Source organism: Scyliorhinus torazame, chromosome 2 (assembly GCF_047496885.1).
Source record: "Scyliorhinus torazame isolate Kashiwa2021f chromosome 2, sScyTor2.1, whole genome shotgun sequence".
Lineage (NCBI taxonomy): Eukaryota > Metazoa > Chordata > Chondrichthyes > Carcharhiniformes > Scyliorhinidae > Scyliorhinus > Scyliorhinus torazame.
In genome coordinates this window covers 109,696,898-109,721,941 of record NC_092708.1, presented here as the reverse complement: position 1 = coordinate 109,721,941, position 25,044 = coordinate 109,696,898, and the positions used below count along the sequence as shown (strand labels likewise).

Below are 25,044 nucleotides of genomic sequence, written 5' to 3'. Positions count from 1 at the left end.
CATTTCATTTGATTAGCTACCTTCTCAAATGTAATGAAAAAGGCTTCTACCTCCTTATCAAACCTTGGTAATGCTTGGACATATTTAAATAGATCCCAACCAAGCCTTCAACTATGACGCTCTTTCTCACTGTCCTCATCACTACCATCCAACTGTACGTTTCCCTTTACGCCTGCCAATTTTAACCTGTCATTTTGGCCTGTCATGTTTCATGGCCATTTTCTGAAGTTCAAGCTCTCTCTTTTTCCCTGATCTGTATCTCCCTTTCTCTTTCTTCTCTGTCTCTTTCGTATTCAAGCTGCTTTAATTCTTTCTCGTGTTCCATTTGTTTAATTTGTAACTGAATTTTTGTCATTTCCAATGAATCAAACTGTATCTCAGGCAACTTTAAATGCTTAGTCACCGCCATAATTACCTCATCTTTTCGCATTTTGTCAGGTAATGTTAACTGCAATGTTTTTGCCAAATCTAACAGTCTTCTTTTAGTCTCTGTCCGTAAGGTACTGCGTGTGACCGTCTCCGCCCCCAAAAACCTCTGAGCCTCTGAAAGAGCCATTGTCCACAACACACTCCCTACTTAAACTAGAATACCACACCTGAAAAGCAACCACAATATGCTCACCCATCACGGTCTTCAGGTTCACTAAGCCAATCCAATAGATAGACGTTTATCCCCTCGAGCCCCCAATTTGTTATGGGCCAGAGTTTAGAGAACCCCAAAGTGTATCATGGAGTTCACCTGACCCACGGCTTTTAATAGATTGTGGTATGGGGAGCATACGGCCCACTCTACAAGTGTGGTACAGCAGAAATGGAAAATTCTTTTTTAAAGCAAAATAATGTTTATTCTATTAACTCAAGTTAACCTTTTATAAACATAGTGAATATCTTAGCAACCATTAATTCAAATACAACCCCCAAAGACTACAACACTAAGTAACCCTTTAAGCTTTCCTTTTAACATCCATAAGACTTAAAAACAAAACCTTTAACAGAAGCACATCAGGTTAAAGTCATTATTGAGAGCAGTTATTAGTTTTAAATCACCAAGGGATCGATTTAGAGTTTTTAGATTACAGAGAGAGACTAATACCCCTTCTGGCTTTGACTGCAGCTATCCAGCTCTGAAAACGGTACTAAAACACACACTGCAGCAAACAGCCTAAAACAAAAGTAAAAAGCTGACGGGCAGCCCAGCTCCATCCACACTCTGACATCACTGATAAACACCCAATTTCTTAAAGGTACTCTCACATGGCAATAGTCGCTTCTCACAAACTTTACCACTACTGCAGATAACTTTCTGGTCTCTCATGATCCAATGACTTTTCAACTCTATGTCTTTACAGACACAACCCTACGCACAAAACCTCCTCCATTATGCCCTCAGAGTCTGGATCCTCAAATCACCAATAAGACCATAAGACATAGGAGCAGAATTAGGCCACTTGGCCCATCGAGTCTGCTCCACCATTCAATCATGGCTGATATTTTTCTCATCCCCATTCTCCTGCCTTCTCCCCGCAACCCCGGATTCCCCTTATTGATCAAAAAATCTATCTATCTCTGTCTGAAAGACACTCAGTGATTTGGCCTCCACACCCTTCTGCAGCAAAGTGTTCCACAGATTCATCACCCTCTGGCTGAAGAACTTCCTCATCTCCGTCTTAAGGGATCGTCCCTTCAGTCTGCGATTGTGTCCTCTGCTTGTAGTTTTTCCTACAAGTGGAAACATTCTCTCCACGTCCACTCTATCCAGGCCAAGCAGTATCCTGTAAGTTTCAATAAGATCCCCCCTCATCCTTCTAAACTCCAATGAGTACAGTCCCAGAGTCCCCAACCATTCCTCATATGACAAGCTCTTCATTCCAGGGATCATTCTGGTGAACCTCCTCTGGGCCCTTTCCAAGGCCAGCACATCTTTCCTTCGATATGGGGCCTAAACCTGCTCACAATACTCCAAATGGGGTCTGACCAGAGCCCGATACAGCCTCAGAAGTGCATCCCTGGTCTTGTATTCTAGCCCTCTCGACATGAATGCTAACATTGCATTTGCCTTCCTAACTGCCGACTGAACCTGCACGATAACCTTAAGAGAATCGTGAACAAGGACTCCCAAGTCCCTCTGTCCTGATTTCCTAAGCATCTTCCCATTTAGAAAATAGTCCATGCCACCATTTCCCCTTCCAAAGTGCAGAACCTCACACTTTTCCACATTGTATTTCATTTGCCACTTCTTTGCCCACTCTCCTAGCCTGTCAAGTCCTTCTGAAGCCCGCCTGCTTCCTCAATACTACCTGTCCCTCTACAGATCTTTGTATCATCTGCAAACTTAGCAACAGTGCCTTCAGTTCCTTTCTCCAGATCATTAATGTATATTGTGAGAAGTTGTGGTCCCAGCATAGACTCCCGAGGTACACCACTAGTCACCGGCTGCCATCCTGAAAAAGACCCCTTTATCCCCACTCTCTGCCTTCTACCAGTCAGCCCATCCTCAACCCATGCCAGGATCTTACCCTGAACACCATGGGCCCTTAACTTATTTAACAGTCTCCTATGCGGCACCTTATCAAAGGCCTTCTGGAAATCTAAATAAATCATGTCCACTGGTTATCCTTTGTCCAACTTCCTTGTTACTTCCTCAAAGAACTCCAACAGGTTTGTCAGATATGACCTCCCCTTGACGAAGCCTTGCTGGCTCAGTCCTATTTTATCATGCACTTCCAAGTGCTCTGCGATTTCATCTTTAATAATGGACTCTAAAATCTTACCAATGACCGAAGTCAGGCTAACCGGCCTTTAATTTCCCGTCTTCTGCCTCCCTCCCTTCATAAACAGTGGTGTTACATTAGCAACTTTCCTGTCCTCTAGGACCTTCCTGCCTCCAGTGATTCCTGAAAGATCATCACCAATGCCTCCACAATCTCCTGAGCTATCTCTTTTAGAACCCTGGGGTGTAGTCCATCCAGTCCAGGTGATTTATCCACCTTCAGACCTTCCAGTTTCCCCAGAACCTTCTTCTTAGTAATGGTCATTGCACTCACCTCTGCCCCCTCGTTCTCCTGGAGCTCTGGCATCTCACTGGTGTCTTCCACCGTGAAGACTGATGCAAAGTAACTGTTCAGTTCATCTGACATTTCTTTATTTCCTATTATTACTTCTCCAGCCACATTTTCCAGTGGTCCAATGTCTATTTTTGCCTCTCTTACCTTTCATATATTGAAAAAAACTCTTCCTATCTTCCTTTATATTGCTAGCTAGCTTGCACTCATACTTCCATCTTCTCCCCCTTATTGCTTTTTTAGTTGTCCTCTGCTCGCTTTTAAAGGCTTCCCAATCCTCTGGCTCCCCACTAATTATCGCCACTTTGTATGCTTTTTCCTTAGCTTTTATGCTGTTCTCGACTTCCCTCGTCAGCCATGGATGCCTTGTCCTCCCCTTAGCATGTTTCCTCCTCCTTGGAATGAATTTCTGTTGTGCTTCCCGAATAACCTCCAAAAACCCCTGCCATTGCTGTTCTACTGTCTTCCCTGCTAGGCTCCTTTTCCAATCAACTCTGGCTAACTTCTCCCTCATATCTTTGTAGTTACCCTCATTTAATTGTAATACCGTTATATCTGATTGCAGCTTCTCCCTCTCAAACTGCAGGGTAAATTCTATCACAGTGTGGTCACTGCTCACTAAGGGTTCCTTCACCTTAAGTTCCCTAATCAAGTCTGCCTCATTACACATCACTAAATCCAGAATTGCCTGTTCCCGGGTAGGCTCTGTCACAAGCTGCTCCAAAAAAAAAACATCTCTTAGACATTCCACAAATTCCTTTTCTTGGGATCCACTACCAACCTTATTGTAATGTCACCTTTTTACATGCCTTTTCTATCTTCTGATTTATTTTCTGCCCCACCTCCTGACTACTGCTCGGGGGCCTGTACATAACTCCCATCAGGGTCTTTTTACCTTTGCGATTCCTCAACTCTACCCACAGAGATTCTATGCCTTCTGATCCTCTATCGCTCCTTGCTATCGATTTAACTTCATTCCTTACTAACAATGCAATCCTGCCCCCTTTGCCCATCTGCCTGTCCTTTCGATAGGACATATATCCTTGGATATTTAGATCCCAGCCCTGATCCCCTTACAGCCACGTCTCAGTGATGCCCACAACATTGTACCGGCCAATTTCAATGTGCGCATCAAGCTCATTTACATTTTCCCGTATACTGCGCGCAATCCTGCATTGACCCTTTTCACACTTGCACCTTTTTTGCTCTGCCCGAGGGTGATGTTGTTCTTTTATTTTGGTTCTCTATTTCCCCTTCAGTTATTACCCCTGCACATTATCAATATTTGTCACCCGGTATTAGTGTAACAGATTCGGCAACACCATCTCCCCCCACCTGCCTAATCCTTTGCAAAGACGTCCTGCGAACCCGAGGAGTCTTACACACCCAAACAAAAGTAGAAATCAATTTGTTAACCCTACAGAAGAAAGCCCTGGGAAGAAAAACCGAGACACGCTGGAACAAAAATAAAAGCCTTGGGAGAATATTCATCTTCACCGCCTGTACCCTTCCCTCAAGGATCAAGAGGAGAGCATCCCACCTTTTTAAATCGACTTCCACCAATCCACCAGACGAGAAAAGTTACATTTATGAAGCATGGTTCATAGCCTAATCATGAGTCACCTGGATACCCAGATATTGGATGTAACGACAGCGTCCCAAGATAAACTCCCCTGCCAGGCAGTTCACCGGAAAAAATTCACTTTTAGATAGGTTTAGCTTGTACCCTGAAAAGGAGCCCAACTTCCCGAGGAGCTCTATTATCTCCCCACCTTGGAGAAAGGGTTTGTAATATATAAAACAGATCGTCCGCATACAAGAACACGCTATGGACCTTCCCCAATGATATATGCCGCTCCATCCAGTAGACGGCCTAAATGCAAAGCCAGCGGCTTGATTGCTAATGCAAACAACAGCGGAGACAACAGACACCCCTGTTCAATTGGAAATAACCAGAACTTCAGGCATCAGTATTTACACTCTCAGTGGAGGTCCAGTATACAAGCTTAATCCATGAAATAAATTTTGGCCCAAAGCCAAACCGCTCCAAGATCTAAGAGGTACCCCCACTCAACCTTATCAAACATCTTTTCCACGTCCATCGATATAATCTCCTCTGCTTTGGTCTCCAAGGAGGGCGACAACACAACACACTAATCTCCTAATATTGGTCGACAAATGCCAGCCCTTAACAAATCCAGTCTGTTTCTCCTAAATCCACATTCCATGGGATCCTTGTCCTTCTTCAGGATGGAAATCGACATGTCCAGCAACACCCCCGGGAAGCGGAAGTAGCAGAAATGGAGCGACTAGCAAACTGCTTATGAAATTCAATGGGGATCCCATCCAGTCCCAATGTTTTGCCTGTTTGCATTAACTGAATACAATCATGTTCTCCTCCAGCCCAATTGTGTTTCCATCTTCTGCCTTCTCTTATGCTCCATCTTCAGGAAGGTCAACCCATCCAAGAATTGTCCCAACGATGAACCCCCAACTGGAGTCTCTGATTCATACAACCCACCGTAGAAGGCATCAAACACCTCATTAACCCTCTCTGGGGCAGAAACTATCCCGCCACCCAAGTCCCTGACCTGCACGATCTCCCGGGAAGCTGCCTGCTGCCTCATCACAATGAGTCAACAGGTGACTGGCCCTCTCCCCATATTCATAGAAAGCCATCTTAGAGCGAAGCAGCTGAGTCTCTGCCTTACCCATTGTCAAGAACTCTCCATTTGTAACTTCTTTCGGTCTGCCAATAACTCAGGGATTGGGGCGATCGAGTACTGGTGGTCCATTTCAAGAATGGAGTCCACAAGTCTTTGCTTCTCCTCCTTCCCAAATCTATCCCTATGTGTGCCTTTAACAAAATTAGCTCTCGCCCCCAACCACCTCCTTCAGGGCCTCCCAGAGCAGGGAGAGCGAGACCGCCTCGCTCCTGTTGAACTCAACATACCACCTAATGGCAGAGGGCACCCGCTCACAAAAACTCTTATCTGCACGCAAAGCCATGTCCAGTCTCCACAGGGGTCACCGAGAGCTCGAACATCCACAGAATGTGAAGCATGCTCCAATGTAACCACAGAGTAAACCACCCCCCTCACGCCTGGGAGAGGAGACCTACACTGCACACAAATAAGTAAATTTGGTGAACATGAGAAAAGAAAGACAACTCCTTATCCCTCAGAAGCTAAAACCTCCAAGGGTCGGCACCCCCACACCTATTCCATGAGCACCAATAACTCCTTTGCCAGGCCAGATGGACTGTGAGTGGGGCTCGAACTATCCAGTCTAGGATCTAAAACATAATTAAAATCGCACCCTGCCTCCCCCCCACCATAATTAATTATTGAGAATCAAGTTCGCCAGCACCTTGTTAATGAATACCAGTTCGATGCATACACGCTGACCATCGCCACTGGCGTGCCTACCAATGACCCACTGACGATTACATACCTCCCATCTGAGTCAGCCAATATATTGCCCGCAGAAAAGCCATCCTCTTATTAATCCGCAGTCCCCCGCACACTAAAATCAAAACTGAGTGATAAACCTGCCCCATCCATCGTGTCCACAACCTCATTTGATCCTTAATTCTTAAATGGATCTCCTGCAAATATACCACACCGCCTTCACACTTCTCAAGAGCACAAAAACCCGGGACCTTGCTCGCCGCCTCGATCTTCTGTATAGTCGCCCCATGAACCTCTATCCACCGGTCCATCTTGTCCATGGTCGCCCAAATTGGTGCCAAAGCCCCCTCCACTGCCTTCTCCACATCCTCAGCGACTGCCTGTCATTGCTTCTTGAATTCGTCGGGCAGGAAGCTAACCAACTTCAGCTGTCCACTGAAGGGTCACCGACGCAGCAGAAGCCGCTGCTATGTGTCCCCCCACTGCTGAGCGTCCATCGACGCTCCCTTGCCAGACTTCTGCTTTGAACTTCTTCTGCTGGACATTACTCAAACGAGAGTCTTATTTCATCAATTTTCCTTCAGAAAATCGCCCATAAACAGGGCAGAAAGGGCCAAAAACAAAGTACCCTGGCAGGAGCCACAGGGTATGTGACTGCTCACATCACTGCCACCAGAAGTCCAATTTTGTCATGTTTAATAATTTTTTTTTCTTGTTGCAACTAATTTGCAGTCCTGTAACTGTTTATCCACATTTTATATTACAAAAAGTTAGTTACGGCCTTCTGAGCCAGGGTTCCATTCTGGGATCTTCCGTTATAACACCAACTGGGGTGGCAACAGCATATTTTCAAGAGAAGTTCTGCAACAAAAGCCTGCAATTGTGGTTTTGCATTTCACCCATTCCAACAGGAGTCCATCATTTACTAGAATTGAATTTACATAAATAAATGCATAATAAAATTAACTATTTAATGTAAACCTTGCAATGAGAGCTCCTTAATACCTCAATATCACAGGATTTGCACATTTTCAAAAAGGAGGTTAAATGTTTGGAACATACCCATTTTCTTCCTCAGCCTTGATCATTTCTGTATAAAAGCAAAAATAGCATCTGATTGGTTTACTTCAAATGGTTGAACAAAGCATCACAATCTGCAAAACTGTTTTCACTATTAATTCACTCAGTATAATTTATGGTGCAGTATTTGATTATAAAAAAATAGCATAAGGTTTGAAATCACTGTCAATTACATTGCTTTATGAAAAAAGGTGATGTTTTACCATAAACTGTTGATACATAACACTGTTAGAAAGAAACTTAACTGGTAATGTCAGAACCCTTGAGTTACAACAGTTCAATATAAAATTTTATTTGCTATCTCACAAAGTATTCTTTCAGCTACGATCAAGTGAAAAATAATGTGCATGATCAAGCATGAGAACCTCATTCTAAATATTTTGTGATCACAATTTACACATTTGAACTGCTGACCTTTGCCAAATTAATGGCCTCTAATACTAATCTAGATGAAACAAAATTAAAATTTAATGTTAGAAAATCACATTACAAAATCTTTTTTGGATTTTAAAAGTTCATAACAGCAATCAGCAAGAAGAAACAAAACTTGGGGCAGTCATGTGCCAAATTCTTTAATGAGGAAGAAAACACCGAAGTGACTAGAAACAATTCTACCACCACGTCACACCTGGCGAAATCAGGATTCCCGCCAAGTGCGACGCCTCATGTGAGTCACCTGACTTGCAGTGCCCAGCGCGATCTGGATCACGTCCTCACTGGTCTTGATCCAGATAAGGCTCATTTTAATACACACGGCCATCTGGATGCCACATGCGCCTGGGAGTCACCGGCGGAGATCAACCTTAATGGCCACTCTGGGGTCTCGGTGGCCACTGGTGCCCCCCCCGCCCCCCGCTGAGTGGTCGGGAAGAGGCAAGTACCCTGGCAAGCCCCCGGGCAGGAAATCTCTCCAAGTGGGGGGAGGGGGGATTGACACCCAAAGGGGGTGGCGGACTGGGACAGCCAGACAAAATCCCAATCTGCCTGCAAGATCCCTCCAAGCGTGGCCACGGCGGCGGGATGCTCCCCGATGCAAACAAAACAAAGTGTCGTTGAAAGCACAATGTTTCTCAGCGCTAAACGCGTGATTCAGCGGACTTTAACTCATGTCAGCTGAATCGGGCCCCAGGGCATTCTTTCAAAATGGCACTCTGATCTCCGTGGAGCCAGCATTACTGGCAAGTTCAGCTCCCCACTGCTGAAAAGATTTCTAAGTGTGGGCTAGCCTCCCCAAGGTTCAAAAAATGACAAAGCATGGGTGAATACTGGTCTGGATCTCACCCACAAAGCCGTAGGAAACATCCCACCAAACACACACAAAATGCAAAATGACACTTTTAAATGTTTTGGTTGAATTGCGCACTATTTTATTTGAAAACATTAGTTTAAAGTGTATTGGTGCAATCTTACCAGTGCAAATGGAGTATCACTTCGGTTTGTCTTTTTTATAGAAACCACAGCATAACTGAAGTTATTTTCTTTTTGTTTAAGTAGTTTTAAAATGTGATTTGGTTTTCATAGAAACTATTAAAAGATTTTACCTTCCAGTTCTTCCAATTCTTTGGGTTTAGTCCATCTCGATTCTTTTGTTTGGGAATTATAATAATAGGGTTTTCCAGTGTCAGATTTGTATTCTTTCCATGGACACTTTGATAACAATTGCTTCAAATAAAAGAGCATTCTTAGATTAATATCTTAATTCATACAATGGTTATCATTAAATTTTAAAGAAGAAAGAGCTTCACTTTGTGAAGAGACATGAATTAAAATCCCATGACAGCAGTTGGGGTGGGGGTCTTTAATTTTAAGCCATTAAGTAAATCTTAAATAAAAAGCAAGCATCAGTAATGGGTGGCTCTGCAACTAAAAGATTGTCAAAAATCCCATCTGATTCACTATTATGCTTTAGGGAAGGAAATTGGTCACCCTCGCCTTGGCTTAAATATGAAACCAGACCCACAACAGCAATGTGGTTGCCTCTGAAGTGCCCTCTGAAAAGCCCTAACAAATGATTGAGTTGCAAGACAGCCTACCATCACCTTCTCAAAAACAATTAGAGATGGGGAATAAATGCTGGCTTTACCAGCATGTCCAGATCCCATGAATCAATTAAAACGTAAAATAATTCTGTATTAGATTCAAACATTTATTTATTTTGCTTTATTATTTTATTTAATGACGTAAGAATTTGGTGAAAACAAAGATGCATTAAGGAGTTATCCTGCGGGACTTCTGGTTGCGGCTATGCGGAGCTAAGTTGCACGTTCGGCAGCTCCTGATAAAAACGGACCTTTGGGCTCTTTTTAGGGCCCGTAACGGCACTTGTTCGACGTTTCCTGGCGTGGGAAGGGGACAGCAACATTCCCCAGATAGTGTATGGATTGGAAGGGAGCGATTTAAAAAGTGGCATTTAAGCCAAGAAAGGTGAAGATGGCAGCGGGAGCATCCCGGATGAAAGCAGAGCTGCTGGAGCCGATGAAGGCTTCAATTGATAAGCTGCTGGAGACCCAGGCGGCCCAAGGGCGGCGATCCGGGAGGTCCGGCAGAAGGTCTTGGAGAATGAAGACGAGATCCTGGGCCTGGCGACGAAGGTGGAGGCGCACAAGGCGCTCCACAAGAAATGGCAGGCGAGGTTCGCGGAGATGGAGAACCGGTCGAGGCGGAAGAACCTGCGCATCCTGGGTCTCCCGGAGGGGCTGGAGATATCGGACGTGGGGGCCTACATGGTCACCATGCTGAATTCGCTGATGGGAGCGGGAGCCTTTAAGGGGCCCTTGGAGCTGGAGGGGGCCCACCGAGTGCTGGCGAGGAGGACCAAGCCCAGCGAGCCGCCGTGGGCGGTGCTGATGCGGTTCCACCGGTTTGCTGATCGGGAGTGTGTGTTAAAGTGGGCCAAGAAGGAGCGGAGCAGCAGGTGGGAGAACGCGGAGGTCTGGATCTACAAGGATTGGAGCGCAGAAGTGGCGAAAAAGAGGGCCAGTTACAACCAGGCGAAGGCAGTGCTGCACAGGAAGGGGGCGAAGTTCGGTATGCTGCAGCCGGCACGTCTGTGGGTCACCTATAAGGATCAACGCCATTATTTTGAGTCCCCGGAGGAGGCGTGGGCCTTTGTTCAGGATAAAAAACTGGACTCGGACTAAGGGTCGGGGACGGGGGGTCGCGGTGGAGGGATGGTTGGGGATTGCTGTGTTGTGTTTCAAGAGGGGGTTCTTTGTTCTTCGGGGGTTGATTGGGCATTGTTTTGATTAGGTCTGCCGGGTGGGCTCGTGGGGGGTTATGTGGGAGGTTAACTGCTTGGGGGGTTGATGGTCGGTAGGGGAGAGGCCTGAGTTGGGGGTAGTGGGAGCGGGCCTGGAAAGGGTGCTGCGCCAGAGGAGGCGGGGCCGGGCGAGTGGAAAGCGCGGGTTTTTAGGGTTGAAGGGGCGGGGCCGGAGCTGGGAAGCACAAGCTTTTCTCCCGCGCTGGGAGTGGAATGGATGAGAGCCCGCTGGTGGACGGGGGTGGGTCGATGGAGCGGCGGGAGTGGCCGGGGTCAGCTGACTTACGGGAGTGCAATGGGGGAAGCAATGCAGCTAGCGGGGTACCTAGTTTTGGGGTGGGGGGTGAGAACCGGGTTGCTGCTGGAATGGCCAAGGGGGAGCTGGAGTTGGTAGAGGTCGGGGCGGAGGTCTGCCGCTGTGGGGAACGGGTCGTGCGGGGGGCGCGGGCACGTGGCTGGCCTAGGAAGGGCTATGGCTCGTCGGCGGGGGAGGGGGGTTGTAGCCAGTTAAAATGGCTAACTCCCGATTTAGAATGGCTAACTCCCGATTTAAAATGGCGAACGGCAATGGCTGATGGCAAAGTCAGCCAACAGGACACAAACGAGCAGCTGCAGGTTGAGTGTGTATTTACCTCTGGAAAGGCCAGACAAGATCGATACCAGCAACCATCAGCATAACAGAACACCAGCCATCTGTATATTAATGAGCAATCCCCGGGAACAATGAGCAACATTTAGACACATAAAGCCAAACCAGACTCTTTGGCGCCAGCAGAAGCCTACACAAAGGGAGGTGAACGACCACCTCAGGACCGCCCAGCTATCAGGGAACCGCTCCAGCATTGGAGAAAATCGAACCAAGTGATTGGGACAAAGTCCAATCACTTGGAACCAGGTACAGGGTCCGCCCCAAAAGGCGGGAAATACCTGGGGACTATAAGAATCAAGCCCAAGTTCAAATCGTCCTTCTCTTCTTGACCGGGTCACTCAGCAACGAGAACCAACCCTTGACAGTGACCGGTCCAGCCACCGCTGATATCCAGTAAGTCTTACTTCAACGCTCGCTACGAGATAGGCGCTCCTAGCTACCAATCTGTACTAACTTCGAATCCCGCAGGCTCAGAACCCGAACGAAAGGCCATTTGTTTCCCTGACCTGGTGGGCCAGTTCCAAGTTAAGTATTGGCCTGTTAGTCATAGAAGTAGCTTAGACATAGAATTTATACATGAGTAGTGATTACGGTGTATAATAAATGTGCTTTGATTTAAATCTTACTAAGCGGTGTATTGGATTATTGATCATTACTCGGACTTGAACCACGTGGCGGTATCATAAAGGTACCTGGCGACTCAAGAGCAAAGGTGATAAAACAGAGCAATTAAACTAAGGCAAAAGTTAGCAACAGGGTGAGTAGCCCCCTGATAACCTGGAATGTAAGGGGACTGAATGGGCCGGTCAAGCGGGCCCGGGTGTTCGCTCACCTGAAGGGGCTGAAGGCGGATGTGGCCATGCTTCAGGAGATGCACCCGAGGGTGGCGGATCAGGTAAGGTTGAGAAAGGAGTGGGTAGGGCAGGTGTTTCATTCGGGTTTGGATGCAAAAAAATCAGGGGGTGGCGATCTTGGTGGGGAAGAGTGCCGTTCGAGGCGTCGAGCATTGTGGCACACAATGGCGGTAGGTATGCGATGGCAAGCTGCAGGGGGAGCGGGTGGTGTTGGTCAATGTATATGCCCCGAATTTGGACGATGCGGGGTTCATGCGGTGTATGCTGGGCCGGATTCCAGACCTGGAGACAGGGGGACTGATAATGGGGGGGGGGAATTTCAACACAGTGCTGGACCTGGCACTGGATCGCTCTAGGTCTAGGATGAGCAGGAGGCCAGCGGCCAAGGTGCTGAGGGGGTTCATGGACCAGATGGAAGGGGTGGACCCATGGAGGTTTGCGAGGCCGGGGGCCAGGGAATTTTCATTCTTCTTCCATGTCCACAAGGCTTACTCCCAGATTGACGGTTTTGTCATGAGCAGGGCGCTGGTTCCGAAGGTGGAGGATACGGAGTACTTGGCGATAGCCATTTCTGATCATGCTCCGCACTGGGTGGACCTCGAGTTGGGGGAGGAGAGAGACCAGCGTCCGCTGTGGCGCCTAGAGGTGGGGTTGCTGGCGGACGAGGAGGTGAGCGGGCGGGTCCGGGGGTGTATAGAGAGGTACCTGGAGGCTAATGACAATGGGGAGGTGCAAGTAGGGGTAGTCTGGGAGGTGCTGAAGGCGGTGGTCAGAGGAGAGCTGATCTCCATTAGGGCATACAAGGAGAGGAGAGAGAGGGAGAGGTTGGTGGGGGAGATGGTGAGGGTGGACAGGAGGTAAGCGGAGGTCCCGGAGGAGGGATTGCTTAGGGAGCGGCATAGCCTCCAGGCTGAGTTTGATTTGTTGACCACCAGGAAGGCGGAGGCGCAGTGGAGGAAGGCGCAGGGGGCGGTATATGAATACGGAGAAAAGGCGAGCCGGATGCTGGCGCACCAGCTTCGGAAGCGAGGGGCAGATAGGGAGATCGGGGGAGTTAGGGATGGAGGAGGGAACACGGTGCGAAGTGCGGTGGGTATCAATGGGGTCTTCAGGTACTTCTACGAGGAACTGTACCGGTCTGAGCCCCCACTGGAGGAGGGAGGGATGGGTCGCTTCCTGGACCGGCTGAGGTTTCCGAGGGTGGAGGAGGGGCAGGTGGCAGGGTTGGGGGCGCCGGTTGGGTTGGAGGAGTAGGTCAAAGGGATAGGGAACATGCAGGCGGGGAAGGCACCAGGGCCGGATGGGTTCCCGGTTGAATTTTACAAGAAGTATTCGGACCTGCTGGGCCCGCTGTTGGTAAGGACCTTCAACGAGGCAAGGGACAGGGGGGGGGGGCTCTGCCCCCGATGATGTCTAGAGCGCTGATTTCCCTGATCCTGAAGCGGGACAAGGATCCCCTACAGTGTGGGTCATATAGGCCGGTCTCACTCCTAAATGTAGATGCAAAGTTGCTGGCAAAGATTTTGGCCATGAGGATATATGCAGGTAAGGGCGTTTGTTCGGCGGCAGGTGGTGGAGTTCCCACTGTTGCCGCCACGCAGGGTCCAGGACAGGGTGCTGTCGGAGGTGTGGGTTGGAGAGGGGAGGATCTCGGCAACGTATCAGGTGATGCAGGAGGAGGAGGCGGCCTCGGTGGAGGAGCTAAAGGGTAAGTGGGTGGAGTAGTTGGGCGAGGTGATTGACGAAGGAAGTGGGCGAATGCCCTGGGGAGAGTGAACTCTTCCTCCTCTTGCGTGAGGCTCAGCCTCATACAATTTAAGGTGCTGCATAGGGCTCACATGACCGGGTCAAGGATAAGCCGGTTCTTTGGGGGTGAGGACAGGTGTGTTAGGTGCTCAGGGAGCCCAGCAAACCACAGCCACATGTTCTGGGCGTGCCCAGCGCTGGAGGACTTTTGGAAGTGTGTAGCGAGGACGGTGTCGAGGGTGGCAGGTTCCAGGGTCAAGCCGGGCTGGGGGCTCGCAATATTTGGGGTGGCAGAGGAGCCGGGAGTGCAGGAGGCGAAAGTGGCCGGTATTCTGGCCTTTGCGTCCCTGTGGAAGGATGCGAGGCCCCCCAAGCGTGGAATCCTGGATCAACGATATGGCGGGGTTTATTAAATTGGAGAGGGTGAAATTTGACTTAAGGCGATTGGTGCAAGGGTTCTTCAGGCGGTGGCAACCATTCCTAGACTTCCTGGCAGAACATTAGAAGATGGTCAGCAGCAACCTGGGGGGGGCCTAAGGGGGGGTTTGGTTCATTTTTCTTGAGTGGACGTGTATATTTGCCTTTGTGTTGATGGAGGCTGTTAATTTATTATTCATGTATAAGGGGGGGGGGGGGGGGGGGGTTGTTCTTTTCTTTTTGTATTTTGTTGTTGATATTTTGTGAAAATTTGAATAACATTTTTTTTTTTTTTTTTTTTTTTTAAAAGGAGTTATCCTGCAGAAAATCTGTATTGAATTTTAAACTAACAAAATAAAATCTTCCAAAGTTCTTGCTTCGCCCATCAAATATAACTTAACAGACCCATTTTCCCAGTTAGATACATCCAACTCATCTCCTCAAACCTCTGCATGTGATTTCAGCTCATCAGGCTTCTCCCATGTGGACTGTTTTGTCTCCGAATTGTAGAAATAGGTCCTCCCATCTGGAGATTTGTGTTCAGTCCAAACAGATTTCTGAAGAGCAAGTTATGATATTGAATGAAAATGACAGAATAATAGAAATCCCAATAAATACACTCGGAGGATAATTCAAGGAATAACATAGAATAGCTCAATTATCTCTGGTGATGGGAAATTTGTACTTGAGAGAAATCGCAAAAGCAAACGTTCTTAAACGGTTTGCATGGTAGACATTTATCTACAGCAATCGTGTAACAGAAAATGCTGGAAATACTTGGCAGGTCAGCTGGCCTCAGTTCAATCAGAAATTTCAGATCATCAACTGGCAGGAGCTGGTTCTCTTCCCACAGGTACTACCTGACCTGCTGAATATTCCCCAGTTTCAGTTTAATTCAAATATCAGTATCCACAGTATTTTGTTTTCGTATTTACCTACATCACTAATTTTTTGCCAATAGTATCAACTATTACCTCAACATTATTCTCAACACAAAACAAAAGAATGAAGGCGTAGCTCCTTCACATCACTTGCTTTTGTCAGGCTGCAGCTTGACCAAGACTGCTGATGGAGCAAAACGGACAGCCTTAGGAGTTCCCCAAACAGAACCATAGAATAATATAAATAGTAGCTCCATTGATGCTTGAAAATAAGCAAGACAGTCAAGTAGTTTGTCTACCCAGTTCTAGCCTTGGCTCAGTAATAGCATTCTCACCTGAGTTAAGTCACTAGTTCAAGCTTCTTTCCTTCAAAACTGGAGTATGTTTTTTGACACTTTAGTATTGAGGGATTAATGCATTGTAGAAGGTATCAAAACAAGTGGATGCAAAAGACGTCATAATATTCAAAAAGATGTGAGAGAGTTCACCTGATGTTGTGTCAACATTTATCCCTTAATCAACATAATCAAAAACAGATAATAATAATCTTTATTGTCACAAGTAGGTTTACATTAACACTGCAATGAAGTTACTGTGAAAAGCCCCTCGTCACCACATTCCGGCGCCTGTTCGGGTACTCAGGAAGAATTTAGAATGTCGAATTCACCTAACTCTTATTTGCTGGATCTATCTGTTGCATGTGTCTACTCAAAAGTAATTTATCAGCTGTAAGGGGCTTTGGATTTTCCCGAATACATGTAAGCTATATTAAGTGATTTCTTTACCCAACACCTAATTTCTGAGCCAAGGTGTAGTTTACCGAATTGAGCTAAACTTTAAAAAGCGGGTAAAAGCTCGTATTTCTTTACATTCTTCAAGAAACCATGATTGTTTTGTATGGAATTTGGAAACAATGGCGTAATTTAGAAAGATGTATTTATTGAGAATTCAAATGTCACAGCTGGATACCTTTTTGGGCTGTTCTTCTCCAGAAGATTCATTAGTAGTAGAAATTTGCTGAGCGCTAGAAACTGTAGGATTTGTAACCTGAAAAACATTAGTTCCTTAGGCTTTCCAACAAAAAAGTATTTTCAAAAATACTCTTTACTTCATAGTTTTGTGAATCCAGACACTAAATTTCAACCCTTTTTTAAAAAAGGTAAAATTTTAATAATGAGGAAAGGAGCAAAGATTTAGATTAAATTTGGTACTATACCAATCATTACTGGCTTCACACTTGGGACACAATTAGCCTATACTTCATAGATTATGATGTAAGGTGTTGGGCATTATTCAGTCGGTCTTAACAAGGAATTTGTAGTCTCAGATAGTTCAACAGTAAGTACATATAACTACTAGAAACATAAGTACAGTAAAAGGTCCAAGCTCGGAGCTGTCTCCGTGTTTTCTTCTGCACATAGCTCTGTCCAACACAAAACTAACCCCTAAAGGACAGGTCATGTGTTCTCTTACACCACTTTGTGGTGGGTATGGTACTCAATCCCACATTAACCTGTATGTGCCAGACACCTGCACCTCCCCACAAGACTTTATCCAATGTATTTAGATGTTAGCCCAATTTTCCCCACGTATTGACAGTATTACCACTAGGCTATCTCCCCGCCTAAACTCTGATGTCATAGGTTCAGGCTGTTCAGAGGCTTTACAACCCATTCATATCTTGTTCTCACCACTGTCGTTGACGTGGCAGGCTCTTTTGCCATAGGTAAACTTTGTGAATTCGAGATTGCTCGGGCATCTGGGTGTCATTTCATCTTTTTTCATTCATTGGCACTCAATCGCTCTTTGTAGTTTCCCCAGTATTTTGTTCTGATGGTCGCTGGCTTATCCCGTTCTTTATGGGAGAAGAAACTCTCAGCTTATATATCTATGTATATCTAGTGTGTTTTCTTTTTCTTCCTTAGTGCAGCTTGGCGTGATGCACGTTGAGATTGACATTTCAGAAATGGAACCTCCATTCCCACTTGTTTCACGGTTGTGCTCTAACCTTTGATTACTCTCTTATGTTCCAGTCGCTCTTTGAGCTTCCAAGTCTTATTCTTTGGCTCCACAGCTGCTCGTCATTCAGTCCTCTTTATTTCAAAGCAACCTGCAGATCTCTTATACAAGTTTAACAACAGTTCCTATCAGAATATTTCTTCCATAATCATGACAGCTCCTTGGACTCTTAATTAATTTGTGACATCTTCCACCTGTTTCTTAGGATTTTCCTTATCTGCTTTTAAAGTCTGGACTTGCGCTTCCATCCAGTGCATCTCTTCCTTCATGCTGTTCATTGGATCAAAGTTCAAGAATTTCAACCAACTGTTCTGATGGATCAACAATTCTTTCTGAACTTTCAACCGTTCCATTTCTTTCAAAGCTTTCTTTGTGCCTTTGCAACACCTCAGAAATATGTTGGTTCAGATGTCGATGTCAGGCGGAGGAGTGGTTAGCACTGCTGCCTCACAATGCCAGGGACCCGGGTTCAATTACGGTCTTGGGATCCATTCCGTGGGGAGTTTGCACTTTCACTCCGTTTTCGTGGGTTTCCTTTGGGTGCTCTGGTTTCCTCCCATAGTCCAATGATGTGCAGGTTAGGTGGATTGGCCATGCTAAATTACCCCTTAGTGTCCAAAAATGTGCAGGTTAGGTGGGGTTACAGGGCTGGTTTAGCTCAGTTGCCTAGACAGCTGGGTTCAATGCCCGCCTTCTCAACATTGTCCCTCACCCAAGGTGTGGTGATCCTCAGGTCACCACCAGTCAGCTCTCCCCCTCAAAGGGGAAAGCAGCCTCTGATCACCTGGGACTATGGCGACTTTACATTTACCTAGTCAGATGGAATCTTGCATTTCTAATCTTCCATTCCAGCTTTGATACGAGCAGTTTGCGATTTTAGTTATGCTTTTCCTTCCTATGCCTGCTGCAAGGCTTTGTCCTTCTTGTTCATTCAATTTCAGTGTTAGCCTGATGAAGTTTTAACTTGTTTCAACTCTGCAGTTACTTCATTATCCTCCGAGCTTTTCCCTTGACCACAGTTGACTGGCTCAGCGCTGCCACTTGCTGTTGTAGTTCAGGGAATGGGTCGGCATTTTCAAGAACATTTATCTTTAAGACATACAGAGGTTTCTCTGTCTCTCTGGCGCCCTTGTGTAGTTTGCTTGAGTCGAGTCTATTTCTCTATCGGAGCTTTACTGGGAGTTTTCTATTCCTCTTTTTAAGCGCTGCGCTCCACAACTGAGGTTAAAGCATTTGTCAAAAGCTTTTACTATTTAATCAAAGCTGGTTGAGGCTTCATCATTGCAATGTGTTAGGATTACTTCATCAGCAAATTGTTGAAAACCCGACTTCCAGCAAGACTCGGGCAAAAAAATATAGGTTAACATCAACAGTTAATTTATTTTACTTGCAACAAGAAGAAACTGCATCCAAGCAAGGGTTAGGGCGAGAATCCAAAGTACAACAGTCCACCTGGGATAATTATAGACTGGAGTAAACAAGTGCCAAGTGACTTTGAATCCTGGCTCCTAAAAAAACCCTTACTCAGCTTAAAATCCTAAAAGACCTTATTTAACTTCAAATCGTGGCTCCTTACAATGCCAGGATGCACTCAAGCAGTATGGATAATGTATTAACACATGCCTATGGGTGTGTGACAATGTGTGGAACGAGATGGATATAGATAAGGAAGTGACACTACAATACACAGGAAAGGGGACCCTCCAACCTATTCTTACACTTCAGCAGTAATTTTAGTACACCACAATTATGGCCAAGTATCCCATCATGCCTTGGTTACAGTTAGCCAAAAATCTAGATTTCTACAAAATTCATTCAATAAGTAGAAAAATGTAGTAATCAGGACCTCTAGATATCCTACTTACATCTGCGAACTCCAGTAATTAAAAATATTTCTTCTCCAGGAGGCCTAATTTTGTGTCAGGTTTGGTGCCTGCATGAGTCCCAATTGGTCTGTAAGGGTGGATTTCAGATCCATGGTTAAAATTTTTAAACTGCAGCTTCCGCCGAAAGAGGTTTCCAAAAATCCAAGATGGCATCACTTCACACTTCTGCACAACGGGGTTTTACACACATGCTGATTCTGTCAGGCTCCCAAAGCAATGGCGCTCACAATTTCAAAATTTGAAGTTTTTCAACACTGGCTGCCTGCATAGACTCATTCGGAGTCTTTCCCACTTTGGTTCAATGCTATCAGGTCTTGGAAGCGTTGAATCCCAGCTTTTGGTAGGTTTTTAAAGTGGTTTACTTATTCGTGATTAATTTATTACATTTTTTTCTCCTTCATTCAAAGTAAGCTTGGCATCGACTCGGGAATCAGATTTCTCAGACGGCGATTTAAATTTCTGACAACTGCAGTACTTAATCATTTTCCAGATTTGTGCTTTCCAGGAATTTTACATTTTTAGTTCATCCCTGCTAGCATTGCTGACTCTGCATACCCACGGTATTGAAGTTGGAATTCCATGTGATTGAAAGGAGTCTTCTGTTGCAGCGAGCAGTTTAATTTCAGCCTTCAGCTGCCAATTGTTTCTTTGCAGGTTCTCTCTGGCTATTTCCTTCTGCACCTTTGTTTTTTGAGCTTTTCTTCAGGTCAGAATGCTTTGAATTTTCCATCAGTTTCAGGATATTAATTTTCTCCTGCAGTCTGCGAGGTTTTGAGTTATTCCACTTGCTACCACTATCCTGTAAGGTGTTGGGCGTACTTCAGTCGGTCTTACCGAGATATTAGTCTTAGGTTGTTGAACAGTAAGTATTTATTAAGTACTAGAAATTATATACATAGGTACAAGCAAGGTGCGGGTTCCATGCTTGATTCTACACATGGCTTTGTCCGACACAAAACTGACTCCTTCGTGCGGTCCTATTTTCTCTTACATAATTATATTTGGCGGTTCTGTACTCACGTTAACACTTTATGTGCCAAGCCCTGAAACTGCAGACTCTTTACTTTACTTGTAGGTTGAATAAATATTTGTGTGAACAGGATAGAGAAAATTAAATCACCAAATTGGGAATATTAAAGCATAAAATTATCAGTAATCGACAGAGGAAAAAATATTACTTCACAACATCCAACAACTGCTGTTTAGGAAGCTTCTTGATTAACAAGATAATGCTGCATATGCCAACACATTAATAGGGAAATCTGAAAGAAGTGTCAAGCTTTCATTTTGGTAAGCCTCATAGTAAGGTTTTACTTTGCAAGATCGCCTGGAGTATTGCTTGCAGTGAATTCGTGGACACATCACGTTACAAGAACATTCTGCCCAATAATGCACAGTACTTGTGTACGGTGCTCATCTGTGAAACTTGTGAATCATTTTTTTTTTTAAAGGGGCAATTTAGCATGGCCAATCAACCTATCCTGCACATCTTTGGGTTGTGGGGGTGATACCCACAGAGACACGGGGATAATGTGCAAATTCCACACGGACAGGGCCGGGATCGAACCGGTGTTCTCGGTGCCTTGAAGCAGCGGTGCTAACCACTGCGCCACCGTGCCGCCCGACTCATGTACCAAAATGTGTATCACCCTGCCCTGTCTTCTTGGGAGTCAATTAAAAGTTGATTACTGTCCAGATATTCCAGTCAACTTGATGTCTAAAAAAAGTGTGTGTTAGATGACTGGAATATATATGGCTAATGCATCTCAAAATATATATCTTTGATTAAAAATAAATGCATCGTACTGCTTTTTCCAAAACAAGATTACTAAATTGACTGGTTGCGATCAAATTATCATACTATAGAATGGCTAACTGCCTTACTCAAAGCATATTTCATCAGCAGCAGTCAAGCCCTTTACATTATAATCATTTTGTTAATTGAAACAATGCTGCATTTTGGGAAAGGGAAAGAAGATAGGAGACAAATTTTGTACGGATAAAATAAGTAGAAACTGGAACAGAGTAGGATCATTTAAAAAGAAAACATTGGTGGGGGAAACAGCAATTAATTTAAAATGGGGATAAGAAAACACAACAGCCTGAACAGTCACTCACCTGAACAATAGCAGCTGGAGGAGCTGGAAATAAAAGTTAAGAGATATCAGAATAAGCAATGGCTTACAAGAGATTTAATATTATAGTATGATGTGCAGTGTGTTGTACTTAATTCAAGGAGAAATATTGGGATAGCATTGTCTCAATTCTCTCCCCTGCAATATCTTATATTCTGGAAGGTCTCAACAATATGCTACATTGAATATAATGCTACATTTAGCTAACTAGAAAGACAATAATAGTTTGCTACATTTTGAGTCGGAAGATGTTAGGTGAAGGTTATGAGGTTTTGCGTAAAGGTAAAATGATAGCTTTACAAATAGAGGCATAAAAAAAGGAGTAGGCCATTCAGCCCTACAAGCCTGCTATACCATTCAACATGATCATTGCTGATCCTCTACCTCAATGCCAAACTCCAGCACTCTCCTCATACCCTTTGACACCTTTGAGAGTCTAGAAGTCTATTTCCCTCTTAAATATATTCAATGCGCTGGTCTCCACAGCCTTTTGTTGCAGAAAAATTCATAGGTTCACCATCCTTTTCAAGAAATTTCTCCTCGTCTCAGTCCAAAATGGCCTACTCCATATCCAGATACTTACCCCTTGGTTCTGCACCCTCTAGCCAAGAAAACAGCATCCCTGCATCCAGTCTGTCCAGCCTGTCAGAATCTTTTATGTTTCAAATAGATCCTCTCTTATTGTTCTAAATTCCAGTGTAAATATGCCCAGTCGACACAATCTCTCCTCATGACACTCATTCCATCCCAGGAATTAGTCTGGTGAATCTTCGCTGCACTCCCTCTATGGCAAGTATGGTTTTTCTCAGATAAGGAGACCAAAACTGCACACAATACTCCAGGTATGGTCATATTACGGCCCTCTATAGCTGTAATAAGACATCCCTGCCCCTCTACTTATGTCCTTTTGCAATGAAGGCGAACATTCCATTTGCCTTCCTTTAGGGCAGCACGGTAGCATTGTGGACAGCACAATTGCTTCACAGCTCCAAGGTCCCAGGTTCGATTCCGGCTTGGGTCACTGTCTGTGCGGAGTCTGCACATCCTCCCCATGTGTGCGTGGGTTTCCTCCGGGTGCTCCGGTTTCTTCCCACAGTCCAAAGATGTGCAGGTTAGGTGGATTGGCCATTCTAAATTGCCCATAGTGTCCAAAATTGCCCTTAGTGTTGGATGGGGTTACTGGGTTATGGGGATAGGGTGGAAGTATGGATCTTGGGTAGGGTGCTCTTTCCAAGAGCCGGTGCAGACTCGATGGGCCGAATGGCCTACTTCTGCACAGTAAATTCTATGAAATCTAACTGCATGTTTGCTTTCAGTAACTGATGTTACTAGGATGTACACAGATCCCTTTGTACATCAACATTTAAAAATAATTTAATAATAAACTTTATTTTCACAAGTAGGCTTACATTAACACCATAATGAAGTTATTGTGAAAAGCCCCTTCCCAATCTATTACCGTTTAAATAATACTCTACCATTCTGTTTTTCTATTCAAAATGGATTTATCCATGTTATATTGCATCTGTCACATATCTGTCCACTCAACTTATCTAAATCTATTCCTTCTAGGTATATAACCCCTGTATTTTTGTTTAAATCCTGTGCAACCATAATTGCAATAGTTTGGATCTATCCAACTTTACATATTATTGATATGAAATATTATTTTCTCTATTCATTCATCTCACTATACAAAATCTCAAAACCACAAACGGGATATTAAAATAAGGGCACTTGCCTGATGTTAATTCTGCGACCGTGGTGCTAACTCCTGGCTGTTGAAGGAAAAAAAAGGAGTTGTGAGCATAAGAAATAGGAGTAGGCGAATCAGTCCTTCGAGCCTGCTGCACTATTTAAAAGGTCATGGCTGATCTAACTTAATTCCACCTTTTTGCATTACCCTCATATCCCGAAGAATTCAAAAATCTATCAATCTCTGTCTTGAACATATTCATTGACTGAGCATCCAAAGCCCACTGGGGCAGAGAATTCCAAAGATCCACAACCCTTATGAGTGAAAAACATTCGGCTCATCTCAGTCCAAAATGGCTGTCCCTTTATTCTGATACTGACTAAAGAGTTCTAGACTCCCCAGCAAGGGAAACATCCTCCCAGCATCAATCATATTAAGTCCCTTAAGAATTGTACATGCTCGAATGAGATCAACGTTCTACCTTTTAAGGAATATGGGTCTAGCTAACTTGATCCTTTCTCATAGGACAATCCTTTTCCCCAGGAATCAGTCTGGTGAACTTACATTGTACTCCCTCACCCAAGGCAAGTATACCCTTCCTTAGGTAAGGAGACCAAAACAGGACACAGTACACCAGACGGGGTCTCCCCAAGGCCCTACACAAATGCATTCAGATTTTTTTTCACTGTAATATTCCAGTCCTTTTATAATGAATATGTTTTCACTGTTATACTCCAGTCCTTCTATAATAAATGTTAATACACCATTTGCTTTCCTAATTACTTTCTGTATCTGCACAAGGATAACTTGGCATCTCTGAATAAAGTTCATTTCCTAAGTTCTCACCAATTAAAAACATATTATTGTCTTCTCGTTCCCTTTCAAGGTGGATAACTTCACACTTTCCCACATTAAATCCCATCTGTCATGCTCTTGCCTACCCACTTAACCAGTCTATATCCCTTTGCAGACTCCTCACAGCTTACTGTCCCACTAGTTTTGCATTTTCAGTAAATTTAGATACATTGCATTTGGTTGCTTCATCCAAGTCACTGATAAAGATTTTAAATATCGGAGGCTCTAGCACTGATTTTTCTTTGCAGTACCCAACCAGTTAGCTATTTAAAATATATACTTGCAGTACTTACGAGGCAATTTTACAATTCCAATGAAAATGTGCATTATAAATTAATACGGGACAATTCATAGAATATCCCATCATCACAGATAGTGCCAAAAAAAAAAAAATACTAGGTATGCAGAGAGGAAATATATAATAAAACAAGAGGTAAATGTAAATGGAAGAAGAAAAAGAGAGAACGTGCAAGTGATCTCGAGGGAAAGGAAGCAAAAATGAATGAGTGACTAACACCAGAGGAGATCGGATTTGTTTTTAAGAAGTGCAACGCTCAAAGCTGCACTCCAATTTCCTGGCTTATTGAAATCACACAAGAGAAAGGTCTTGCTAGGTGAAATAAGAGAGGTTTATACCCTGTGCTGCATTGGAAAGAACAAACCTTCAGCACAGGGAAGGGATGAAAGAGACAACCTTTTAAGCATAGTGAAGAGAACCCCTGTTACATCAGAGGAAAATCTTCATGCAGGATGCTTGCTCATATCAATAGGCCAGGTTAAATGAAATAGATCATTGTAAAATAGGAAACAGCTTAAGATTTGTAAAGCGTAGAGCTGAAAAATAGACCAAATGCTTTCAAATAAATATTTTCAATTAGGGAGCAACTGTACAAAATAGTATACACATATAATATTGGGTACCACCAAGACTTTGCTTGTTTTTGCTGGTGAAATAAAGGAAACAATAAGCAATCTAAAGTGTTGTTAATATCTTCTGCAAATCATCAGTTCTTTATCAAAAATTAGCTAAAATCTTCTATCGAGCTTTGCTTCCTAACCTGAAATGGAAACTTGTTGAAAACAATGCTAGTTTCA

At 44.5% G+C, this 25,044-nt stretch overlaps 1 protein-coding gene across 8 annotated transcripts in view; it reads right to left on the bottom strand.

Annotated features, from left to right (window-relative positions):
• Positions 1-25,044, bottom strand: part of prpf40a (PRP40 pre-mRNA processing factor 40 homolog A) — a 100,880-nt gene that overhangs the window by 65,805 nt on the left and 10,031 nt on the right. For 6 of the 8 annotated variants that reach the window (XM_072475406.1, XM_072475389.1, XM_072475374.1 and 3 more), the window contains 6 exons: positions 23,140-23,176; positions 21,382-21,404; positions 16,328-16,405; positions 14,924-15,034; positions 9,094-9,214; positions 7,535-7,562 (listed from right to left, as the gene is read on the bottom strand). In XM_072475406.1, the coding sequence (XP_072331507.1) occupies positions 7,535-7,562; positions 9,094-9,214; positions 14,924-15,034; positions 16,328-16,405; positions 21,382-21,404; positions 23,140-23,176 (398 nt within the window). The remainder of the gene's footprint in view (positions 1-7,534; positions 7,563-9,093; positions 9,215-14,923; positions 15,035-16,327; positions 16,406-21,381; positions 21,405-23,139; positions 23,177-25,044) is intronic. The other 2 variants (XM_072475398.1, XM_072475366.1) reach the window with 1 other exon arrangement.